The 12,098-nt window shown below is 40.0% G+C and overlaps 1 protein-coding gene across 2 annotated transcripts; it reads left to right on the top strand.

Annotated features, from left to right (window-relative positions):
* The first annotated feature begins 5,251 nt into the window (after nt 1-5,251).
* On the top strand, nt 5,252-10,330 carry gpr157 (G protein-coupled receptor 157). 2 transcript variants are annotated; one of them, XM_063016173.1, is made up of 4 exons: nt 5,252-5,818; nt 7,407-7,620; nt 7,947-8,141; nt 8,992-10,330. In XM_063016173.1, the coding sequence occupies exons 1-4, from the start codon at nt 5,442-5,444 to the stop codon at nt 9,211-9,213; spliced, it is 1,008 nt and encodes a 335-aa protein (XP_062872243.1). In that variant the 5' UTR covers nt 5,252-5,441; the 3' UTR covers nt 9,214-10,330. The 2 variants fall into 2 exon arrangements, with proteins under 2 accessions (XP_062872243.1, XP_062872244.1); XM_063016174.1 differs by lacking the exon at nt 5,252-5,818 and adding an exon at nt 6,490-6,700.
* Nucleotides 10,331-12,098: the final 1,768 nt, after the last annotated feature.

Below are 12,098 nucleotides of genomic sequence, written 5' to 3'. Positions count from 1 at the left end.
GCTGCCATCTAGTGTTCCTCTCAGCAGGAGCTGTGATTACATTAAGTGCACCACTTTGCTGAAGCATGCTGTAGAGGACAAGCTAAACATTCGGCTGGTGCAGACGTGGTGCATTCTGAATGCTGAATCTATACATAGGAAAACTTCTAAACAAGAAAAAGGCTGCCTTGGGCTTGAGCATCATGCCAACACAAAATGGTTAATATTTATTTATGTATTTAATGCCAACCTATTTATAAATGCTGGACTTTGTTCCCACACTTCTATTACAAGCTCATGTCTAAATTAGATCAACAATTTCAAACCCTCACTATCTGAATTCAAGGAATCTGTATTCATGCCTCGAATTTGAATGACTTTCTTTACACAGCAAGTGAATCCTCTTAAGTATGTGTATTTGGAAATGTTAGCAGTTTACAGATCAAAATAAAACTACTACAAAATAATAAAAATATTCAGAAGTTGATGTGTGCAGTTAGAATTTCCTCACATGGTGGTTGGTGTTCCTTTGAACAGCAGGTTGTGCAAGTACAGGATACAGTCACTATGTAGTGAGTCAGAGGGACTTTTGCTGGTGAAATCATGGTGCTGATCTGTCTGTGCTTAAAACATTGGAAGCACAAACTCAAGTCAGTGCTGTACATTACATTGCAGTAGTACTGAAATTGCAATATAAACAATTATTCATTTGTTACAGAGATGCACTTGTTTGACACCTTCATTATTAATTGGATTTTGTTATTTTTTAAATACTGAAAAAGGGCAGCACGGTAATTTGACGCCTGGGTTTGATTCCCAGGTGAAGAGGTCCTAGTCCTTTCAGTGTGGAGTTTGCATGTTTTCCCGTGTCCGCATGGGTTTCCTCTGGGTGTTCCGGTTTCCACCCACAATCCAAAGACATGCAGTCAGGTAAATTAGAGATAACCCTAGCTATGAGTGTGTGTGTGACTGCTGGTGAGCTGTTCCAGGTGTTTCCTACCTTTCGGCCAGTGAATTGGACCCACCATGACCCTGAAAAGGATGATGCAGTGGTAAAATAGACAATGAATAAAGATCTAAAAAAATATTATCCTAACAGACAACAACATATTAGACCGGGAATGTATAATCAAATGCTTGGACAAGCTTGCTAAGTTTTTTTTAAACAGCATTGTACAGTTACTTTTTTAATTAGTAAACATAAAAAATAGTAACTCCATTTGGTTTAACAGATTTCAAATGTTTTTTGCCAGCAAGTCTTTCTGTTCTCGTTTTAGAAACTTCAACCTCTTTTTTGCAGACACTTTTAATTCTAAAATAACTTTATTTAATCTTACATGCACAGCATGTGATCTGCCCACAGATTTTTACTGATGTCTGACTCTCAAGGCTCCAAGGGCCATTGCAAACATTGTGGAGGATGATACGAGAGGCAAAAAAAATCAAAAGGATCAATATTTCAGTCAGCATGTCTCCAAAACTATCACCAGAGTATCACCAGAGTAAAAAAGTATGACTCCCGAGTGCTATTGCAAACATTGTGGAGGATGATATAACAGGCGAAAGAAATCCAAAGAGCCAATCTTTCAGTCAGCATGTCTCCAAAACTATCACCAGAGTAAAAAAGTATAAATAGACTAGTACAGGGGTACATAACATCCTAGATTCCATTAAATACCAGGGCTTTGTAAAACAAAATCTATCTGCCTCTAACATGAAACTAAAAATGGGTCATCATTGGATCTTCCAGCAGATCAGCACAAAAAAAAGCTTTTGCCATGGCCATCTCAGTCCCCTGATTTAAACCCCATAGAGAACCTGTGCGATGAGCTAAAGAGGAAAATGCACAAGAGAGGGCCAAGTAGCCTGGTTGATCTGGAAAGATTCTGTAAAGGTCTGAAAATGGAACGGTCTGAAAATCACTGATCTGTATTCTCCAGCTTTGTAAGATGTTATAGGAGACGACTAAGTACTATTTTATTTGCAAAATTAGGTGGTACGAGTTATTAAATGCACATTAAAAAAAAGTTATTAAGTGTCACATTAAAAACATTATCAAAAGCTGAATTTCTTGAAATGAATTTTTACTCATATTCACCCGAATATTGGAGGGGATTTTAATTGGTGAACTGGTTGATTGAATAACCAAGGGAGCAAATAATTCTTTACAAGGGTCATCTATCCTCTCTCTCTCTCTCCCTCTCTCCCTCTCTCTCTCTCTCTCTCTCTTTCTCTCTCTGAGATAAGATGATGCATTTGCTGCAGAGTATAAGACAGAGCACTGCAGTAATTCAGGAGCTGAGGCTCTGCATTGCCTTGTACAAAACGAAATGAGTCTGGGGAGTTTTCCCCTTTTCAGCGCATCAGCAAAATAGCAAGATCAATGACCTGGTCACTGGAAACCGGCACACTCCTGCTTTTCCTCCCATTATGGCAAGAAAAACCCTGACTGACTTATTATCTCCAACATTAAATTGAAATAGTATTCAATTATGTCTGTTTCCAGTGCAGGGGGTGTAGTGGCTCACTGAGTCATTTTATGACTAATGTAGTAGTAATAGTTAAGGCTCCCAACTGCATGAGATTTACTGTGCCTTGGTATATATTCTAAAACCTCTTTGAAATAATTCTCAATTTTTTGATGTTGGTTCAAAACCACCTAGGGCCACATAATTTGATTTGTATTATTTTTATAATCTGGGATATATGAATAAATAAGACATTCCATCTGCCCTAGATTATTATTATTATTATTAATATTACTTAATATTACTTAATATTACTTGTTACCTTTACGCAATATGTAACAGGATTCATGGAAGGCCCCCATTAGACTGGTGTCTTGTCTAGTTAAACCTAATTATTAATAAATTAACACTTTTTCACAACACTGTAATTACTTAATGTGGTCTTCTGCTGTTAAAGCCCATCTGTCCTACTTTTTGCATTGTTGTGCACTTTCCACCTTTCTCGTCCCTGAAATACGTTTTCATACCATTCTGTGTTAAATCTGTAGACTGATCAGCAGTTCCAAATCAGCAGGTACAGACAAACTAAGACTAGCCCATCCATTTAGCACCAACAATTGTTTACATTATTATTATTATTAGTAGTAGTATTTTTCTTATTATTGGTGATAACAGAAATAATAATAAATACAGATTTGTATCACTCATTGGTATGTTTTAATAAAATTTTATTTGCCCTAACCATCTATATACCCTAACCACCAAAAAATATATAAAAATATAAGGTATGTTGTTACTCAGAATCAGAACCTTTATAGGCCAAGTAGCAGGTGTACAACCACATTGCTCCATCTATTGGGCATTTAGTATATTTACAGATAAACAGATTGATTTTTTAGTTCAGCATTGCCTCCTTACACTCTGTCACTGGGGGACCAGCTGAATAGCCAAATAAACTTTTCACTTCATTTAAATGATGTAGTTCTCTTACAAAGGCTTATGTGGTGGATGGTGGATTGGCTGCACTTAACTGGCTCTAGGTGTAAGTGGATCGGTGTCCTGTCAGGCATGTATCAGTGCCTGGTGCACAGTGTTTTGTGGACCCAGTGCGACCCTGACCATGCTGAAACATTTTGGCTTGAATAAATAAAATAAAAATCATCAATCAGCCTCATATGGACATGGGTTCCATCCCAGGTTGCCTTGTATTGCCTGTATGTAGGTGTAGATCAGTCAGTCAGAATGTACAGGGGTTGGACAAAATAACCGAAACACCTGTCATTTTAGTGTGGGAGGTTTCATGGCTAAATTGGACCAGTCTGGTGGCCAATCTTCATTAATTGCACATTGCACCAGTAAGAGCAGAGTGTGAAGGTTCAATTAGCAGGGTAAGAGCACAGTTTTGCTCAAAATATTGCAATGCACACAACATTATGGGTGACATACCAGAGTTCAAAAGAGGACAAATTGTTGGTGCACGTCTTGCTGGCGCATCTGTGACCAAGACAGCAAGTCTTTGTGATGTATCAAGAGCCACGGTATCCAGGGTAATGTCAGCATACCACCAAGAAGGACAAACCACATCCAACAGGATTAACTGTGGACGCAAGAGGAAGCTGTCTGAAAGGGATGTTCGGGTGCTAACCCGGATTGTATCCAAAAAACATAAAACCACGGCTGCCCAAATCACGGCAGAATTAAATGTGCACCTCAACTCTCCTGTTTCCACCAGAACTGTCTGTCGGGAGCTCCACAGGGTCGATATACACGGCCGGGCTGCTATAGCCAAACCTTTGGTCACTCGTGCCAATGCCAAACGTCAGTTTCAATGGTGCAAGGAGCGCAAATCTTGGGCTGTGGACAATGTGAAACATGTATTGTTCTCTGATGAGTCCACCTTTACTGTTTTCCGCACATCCGGGAGAGTTACGGTGTGGAGAAGCCCCAAAGAAGCGTACCACCCAGACTGTTGCATGCCCAGAGTGAAGCATGGGGGTGGATCAGTGATGGTTTGGGCTGCCATATCATGGCATTCCCTTGGCCCAATACTTGTGCTAGATGGGCGCGTCACTGCCAAGGACTACCGAACCATTCTGGAGGACCATGTGCATCCAATGGCGGTGCCGTGTATCAGGATGACAATGCACCAATACACACAGCAAGACTGGTGAAAGATTGGTTTGATGAACATGAAAGTGAAGTTGAACATCTCCCATGGCCTGCACAGTCACCAGATCTAAATATTATTGAGCCACTTTGGGGTGTTTTGGAGAAGCGAGTCAGGAAACGTTTTCCTCCACCAGCATCACGTAGTGACCTGGCCACTATCCTGCAAGAAGAATGGCTTAAAATCCCTCTGACCACTGTGCAGGACTTGTATATGTCATTTCCAAGACGAATTGACGCTGTATTGGCCGCAAAAGGAGGCCCTACACCATACTAATAAATTATTGTGGTCTAAAACCAGGTGTTTCAGTTATTTTGTCCAACCCCTGTAAGTGTGTTGCTTTGTGATGGATTGGCGCCCAGTCCAGGGTGTATTCCTGATTGTTTAGGGTAGTACCGACCCCACCCCGACTCAGACCAGTATAAAACAGTCTGTGAAACTATGAAATAAATTAGTTTATGAGTTTAATGCCAAGTGTTGAAGGAACTGAAAGTACTTCAGTGATTTACTGTACTTCCCTGCCCGGAATCTTCTGAGGAAAGACTGGGAGGAGTTATAGAGCCCAGGAGGGGTTAGAACACCTCCATGTTTTTCTCCAAGTGACGAAACTTCGTTTAACTGTCTGAATCATGGTGTAAAATCTTTACAGGTTTTAACATTTTTATCATTTTTAATAGAGTTCAACAGCTGCTGAGTTCCTCGAATTTTAAAGCGCGACGCGACTAAACTAAGTAAAATGGAAACGCCTGGCTGACCGACACCTTTATAACTGGACTAAACGAGTATAAATCTGGTGTTAGACGTTGACCGAGTTGTTTGTGGTTATCATGGCGGTGTGGGGACAGACAGACGTGTTAGTTTATGAGCTGGTAGTGGTGTTAATATCGTGTTTTCTCTCAGCCTCGGGTTCACTCTTGGTAATGTTTACATACGCACGCTGGCCGGATCTGAGAACTAAACCCAGGCGGCTGCTCTTGTTTCTCTCTATAGCTGATCTTTTCTCAGCACTTTCCTACTTTTATGGAACCCTGAAAAGTTTTACCTCCAATACCTGGGACTGTATTACACAAGGAGCTGTGTCCACCTTCTCCAACACCAGCTCCTTCTTCTGGACTGTAGCCATCGCCATCTACCTGTACATCATCATCGTCAGGTCCAGTCCTAGACTCGCCGACAGTCTGCACGTTTATTTCCATCTCATCGGGTAACCCGTTCTTCCCTTAAACTTAACACTTAAGCTTCTAGTTTTAATTTCCTGTGTCAGTTTAGATGTTTTGTATCTATTTATTAATGTTTTACTAAGTGCTTTAGTATGGCTAAGGTTGCAGCAGGTACTGCTCTAACAGTATGTACTGGGCGCATGGCAGGAATATCTCCAGGAGAGGGCGCTGGTACATTGAATTGAATGCCTTTATTTGTCATATATACTGTACACATGTACAGTACAACGAAATTCTTTCTTCACATATCCCAGCCTGTTTGGAAGCTGGGGTCAGAGTGCAGGGTCAGCCAGTGCACGGCACCCCTGGATAGGGTGGCCACATTCATAGTCACAAAAAGTAGGACGTCATACCAGGAACAGGGGGACATGATACTGCAACACACAGAATGAAACCATAACCCATATAACAGAGTTTTTGACCAATTTAAGCAAGAATTCTATAACAAATTACTGTTTTACTCACCATGTTGTGTCTACTTTTGATATTTAAGTCTGTTCCTCGCTGCCTCCAAAAGTTTACTAACTGACTCGAGTAGAGGTGTATGCAGAACAGAGCGAGGGGGCGAAATTCAACCACCCAATCACAGTCTAGCATTTAGAGGGCGGACCTTCTGCGATTGGCCAGTGGTGGGCGAGCATTTGTTTTGACATGTACCTGAGCCAATGACAGATAATATTGATCAAAAATGTAACCAGTTCTCTCCAAAAGGAGGATTTTTAAGTGTCTGTCCTAGCGTTGGACTGGCAGCTGAAAAACCGGACTGTCCGACCTAAAGCCGGACGACTGGCCACCCTACCCCTGGAGCCGAGAAGGCCCAACAGTGGATTCATGGCAGAGCTGGGATTCGAACTCTCGACTAAAAGGTTGAAAGCCCAAAGCCTTACCCACTAGGCCACCACTGCCCTTATACATGCGCAATCCACAATTTAACTAATCTTACTTACAATTAGATGCGATTTTAGAGTAGTCAACCCACCTTGTTTTTGACAGAAGACAAGTTACTGGAGAGCATGTGAAATCCTTTACATATAGTGATCAGATGCTAGGATCAAACCACGGTCCCCAGGGTCGATGTTACTACACAATAACCCCTCTGTCTCTTATGGTTTTTACCTTTTTTTTTTTCAATAACACTAGCACAGCCAGCCCTTTAACCTAAAACTATTGGTGCACAAATTTTCTATACTGTTGTCTGTGACCTTGTAGGACGGTGGAAGATTCCACAGTTAACAACTGGGTTTTGGACGTCATACAATGCAATTGACGCACTTCTTATCATGTACACCATATACACATCCAGTAACATTCTATTGTAGCAGTATTCTTGGAATATGTCTACTGGCAAAATGCAAGTAGTAATTGATTATGTATTAATACTTCTAGTGTAAATTAAAAATTTTCTGTCACACACTACTTTTTGCTGGCCCCATGCAGTATATGGCATTAGGCTTTTTTAAATGATGTTCCAGATGTGTGCCACCCTGTATCTTATGACCATGCTTTAATCTAAAAATCTGCTCAGTCTAACAAATCATTATGTGTGTGTTTCTTTAATTATGTAATGTTTAGTTGGGGTATTCCTCTGGCCATCACAGTAGCAGCTGTGTGCCTGCAGAAAATTGGCTATGATGCCTCAGAGGTATCTGTTGGCTGGTGCTGGGTCAGCATTAAGGAAAAGGATCACGTGCTGTGGATGCTGCTGACTGGCAAGATATGGGAGCTGCTTGCTTACATCATCCTGCCTGTGCTGTACATTCTCATCAAGAGGCATGTTCATAAAGCGGTAAGCTGCCCGTTGTGGTTGTCCATGCTTCTGTTTTCAGTATAGATCCAGGATGGTCCTTTCTTTTATTTTCTTGCTTTACCACTGGTCATGAGGGGTCTGGCTTTACCAGAATCACAGGTACAATGCAGTAACACACTTTAGACAGGACACCAGTCCAGTGTGGGGCCTCACACTATTTATGAAATTTCAGGTTAAAGTCATCGCAAAAAAAGAAAAACAAAGCATCATTACATCAACATCTGTTAGCTTAATAAGATTCTGCAGCTGTGGCTAGAAAAAAAAGCTAATTTTACCTCTGTTTTTTTCCTGCACTTTCCCTCTAGCATGCAGCCCTCTTGGAGTACAGACCCATACTGGCCAATAACAGACTTTCCTACTCATTTCCCTCCATGGCAGACCGAAAGCTCACCTTCATCCCCATCATCTTCATCACATTGCGCATATGGAGCACTGTGCGCTTTGTGCTCTTTCTCCTCGACTCTCCTGCCAGACAGAATCCCGTGCTCGTCACTTTACACGTAAGCTACAATCCCAGCCTTATCAGAACCATATATCTGTTTGTCTAGAAAATGATATTATATTTAGAGCATTACATTGGTGGTGCACGTATTGGTGCGTTCTTAGTGCTGGTCCCAAGCCCGGGTAAATAGGGAGGGTTGTGTCATTTAGCGTGAAACCTGTGCCAAATTAAATATGCGGATCAAAAGTCATGTTTTGGATCTTTCGAGGTCTGTGTTAAGACCGTCCACCTTTAGTGCTGCTGGTCAGCAGGGCACTGGTGAAAACTATTCTACTGTTAGGCCAAGGCTGAGGAGAGGGGAAAATGTTCTAGGCACATATTCTCACAGACACACTTCAAAATCTTTTGAAAGCCTTTCCAAAAGAGTTATTCTGTTATAGCCTTTGGGGGAGGTTACTCCATATTATTGCCCATGGTTTTGATATAGCTCATGGCCACCTGTCCATATACTTTTGCCTTATAATGTTTTAGATGTGCTGTATGTATATTTTAAACAAATTGAATTGAGTCTACTTTTCAGTTATGTCCAAGTCGTTGATACAATTCCTCTGCCATTTGGCACCACCTCACACTGGCCTAGGAAGGCACAGCCTAGCACCCGCTCTCACTGACACGTGTAAATTTATTGTCACTTCTTTACACCAGCGAATAGTGGATTCTTATAGAAAAGAGTTGTGTATAGTCACGCTATGCCCCATGTGGACCTCCAGTACTCATGCCGACTCCCTTGACCATACAGCTGTAGTCTTTCCAAAGGGTTATATGAATTGGATTGTTTATGATGCCTGATTAAACGTTTGATGTTGCTTTGTTGTGAACGTGCCCATATCATTTTGTTTTCTGCACAGGGAATTGGAAACAGTTTTCAGGGAGCTGCAAACTGCATCTTGTTTGTGCTCTGTACTCGACCAGTTCGTACGAGACTGGTGGATTGGCTCTGCTGCCGAACCCATGACGCCCACCCTGGCTCGGGCATGCCACCTCATCACACAGATAACTCGCACACGTACTCGAACCCAGACGATTCTAGCATTCCTCACATCTGGCAAGATGGAGGTGAGGATGGGTAGTAGTAAGGATTGAAGCAGAAATTTTGTTCCTTGTTGACCTTCAGCACCACGTGAGTGGCGCGCTCAAATAAGCTCGTTGCTGATGCAAAATAACTGCCCTTTTACAAAGTAGCTGCTGATCTGTCAAGTGTTTACCACAGTGTTCTCTGCAGCTGTGTGTGTGTGTGTGTTTTGTTAAATGCCAAGACTCCCATCTTCTGGGTTTACCCTCTGCCTATAAGGATCTAGAAGTCTGCAGTGTGTAAGTGCACTTTAAAGTAGTGGTATAGCACTTTAAGTGCTCTTTTGAATACTTTCTCGTTTACTTTTTCGTTTTATATTGGCACATTGGTTTTTCTGTTCAGTTTTTATAGGACTCAGGAATTTGAGGGTTAAAGGTCATTCATACTTTATTGACCAAAATGCTTAATGTACTGTAAATACTCTTGAATTACCTCAGATGTCATTTTTCCTGACTAAACATTATACTGCTCTGATAGGAAATATCATTGTACATTGTGAATACTGTATATTTTAAATGTATTTAGAGTATATTCTTAGAATTGTATTTGTCAGTACTGTATAATGCTAGTTAAACCAGTATGAAAGGAATAATGCAGAATGGTTTTTTTGCAGAATTATAAATGCCTTTCCACCACTGCTCTCTTTTATCTGCAGGCAAAGGGAATGGACTTCCATAGATCTGGATGCAAAATGTGTTTTATTTTGTTAACGTGGTCAGATATAAGGGATGTACGTATTTCTTTGCTTACACTGTTCTGATAAATATAAAAATAAGAAAATTAAAGCATTTTCACATGGTCTTAGACTTTTGACCCCCTTACTTTATGTAAATGTATGTCTGATCAGAGCATTTGCAGCTGGAATTGTAAGCGGTTATATGAGTTTTTAAACTCTGTACTTATTTATTGTTTTAAATGATTCTTTTTATGAATGTAAGTTTTTTTAGTAAAGATCCTTAAAAGAAACACTTGAAAGTGCATGTTTTCATTCTACGATCTATGTGTAAATGCTCACTTGAATAATCATGGCACATTTGGGTAGTTCTTGCTAAAGAGTGTTTTAAATTCAAAAGATGTCAACATTATTATACTACTGGATTGTATTTGGATATAAATGGACAGTAAACTGAAATTACATCATTCAGCTCTGTGTGTTGTTGGCCGATTTTATTGCCCAGCCTTTTTCCTTGAACTGAAAGAGGCTTTAATCAACTGTTTACAAAGTATTTTCAGCGTATGAGTGTCGTTTATTACACATGGCTGTAAAACCAAGACAAGGTCCTAGAGCTGCCTACACTCTACTTTAAAGGCAAGTTTTGCTCTGTATCCTCCTACATTATTAAATTGTTTTATTTTACATTATTGCGTACATTTTTCAAGTGTAATGATTTTATATAACATGTTAATTATATTCATGTATACTATTAAACCCAAAGTAAATCAAGCGGCTCAGTCTTTAAAAATAAATAACAAAACAGAAAACAGACATCATTAAACAAGTTAAATTACAAAAAATAAATATGCTTTCTAAATAAAGAAACGCTAGCCTACTGTGGCACCGCGACCAGGACAGAAGAATGAAGAATGCCTGTATTTGTCATCTATACATATACAGATGTACTGTACAGTACAATGAAATTCTTTCTTTGCATATCCCAGCTTGTTTGGAAGTTGGGGTCAGAGCGCAGGGTCAGCCATTGTACAGCGCCCCTGGTGCCGAGAGGGTTAAGGGCCTTGCTCAAGGGCCCAACAGTGGCTGCATGGCAGAGCTGGGATTCGAACTCGGAAGATTGGTCAGTAATCGTAAATGCTTATGTTGAAATATATATTTTAGTCACATTACAAAATGTATTTATTTAGGCCTATGTTATGTTTAGCTCCCTGTTTTTTCGGCATGAAGAAAATAGTTGATAAATAAATAATAATAAAAGCGTTTTACATGGTTATAGATACTAGAACACTGTGCATACTTAACTTCCTGTTCTTTGGACACACCACCACTAATTGGTAGTGGGCGCTTGTAAGTTTCGAACCCATGCCATGCTGGTTCTGCCTCTCTCTTAAGCAGAAATGTCCTAATAGCTAAATCACTAAAACTACTAACGGTAAACACACCTGTAATGTTAGGTGATGACAAGGTCTGTCAATTAACATTACCTTATAAGGTAGTGAAATTGGCTGTGGGCGGAGCTTATCGTTAGCTCAGGGGTCTAACAGACGCGTGACCAATACCTCAAGCGGTAAATAAACTCACGAGCGCCAACTGGTGTGTCTTTTGAGGTCAAATCAAACATGTAAATAACGATGTCCACTTAGTGATACTGATGGTAAGCCAGCTTTTTTAATTTTTTAAAATATAAATAAAGTTTATTTATTTTCTTTTAGTATTATTTTTGAATCAGTGTTGTCATTTAAAACTACAAAGGATAAAAATTAAGGTCACTTTATTTTAACAGTTATTGTTGGTCGTTTATGTGATGTTTTAGTCAAATTAAAATATTGTTTGAATACATATTCACTCAGACCTACACAGGGATAATTTAAAGCAAACAGTGCACACACACACACACACTATATGTTTTAGGACCTCCTCACAGACAGTGACCTGAGGTGGGAATCAAAAACATATCTTAACGACCTAACATACTATGCGTTATCCATTTCACCAACTGTGGCAAAGTTCAGTTATATTTCTATTAATCATTTTAAGTACTGAGTTTATATAATAATGTTTAAAGCGTGTGATAGGCTGTATTTCAGTAAGCAAGTGCCTAAACTGTAAGACCAAAAGTTATGTGGCCTGTAAACACATACCTTAGGTTGCCTGTTATTGCATAATTGTTGCATTAAATATTGTGAGATTGTTATAGGCACGGTGGCTTA

Source organism: Trichomycterus rosablanca, chromosome 19, assembly GCF_030014385.1.
Source record: "Trichomycterus rosablanca isolate fTriRos1 chromosome 19, fTriRos1.hap1, whole genome shotgun sequence".
In the NCBI taxonomy this organism is placed as follows: Eukaryota; Metazoa; Chordata; class Actinopteri; order Siluriformes; family Trichomycteridae; genus Trichomycterus; species Trichomycterus rosablanca.
Note: the sequence above shows the minus strand (reverse complement) of the source record. Positions and strands in the feature narration are given on the sequence as shown.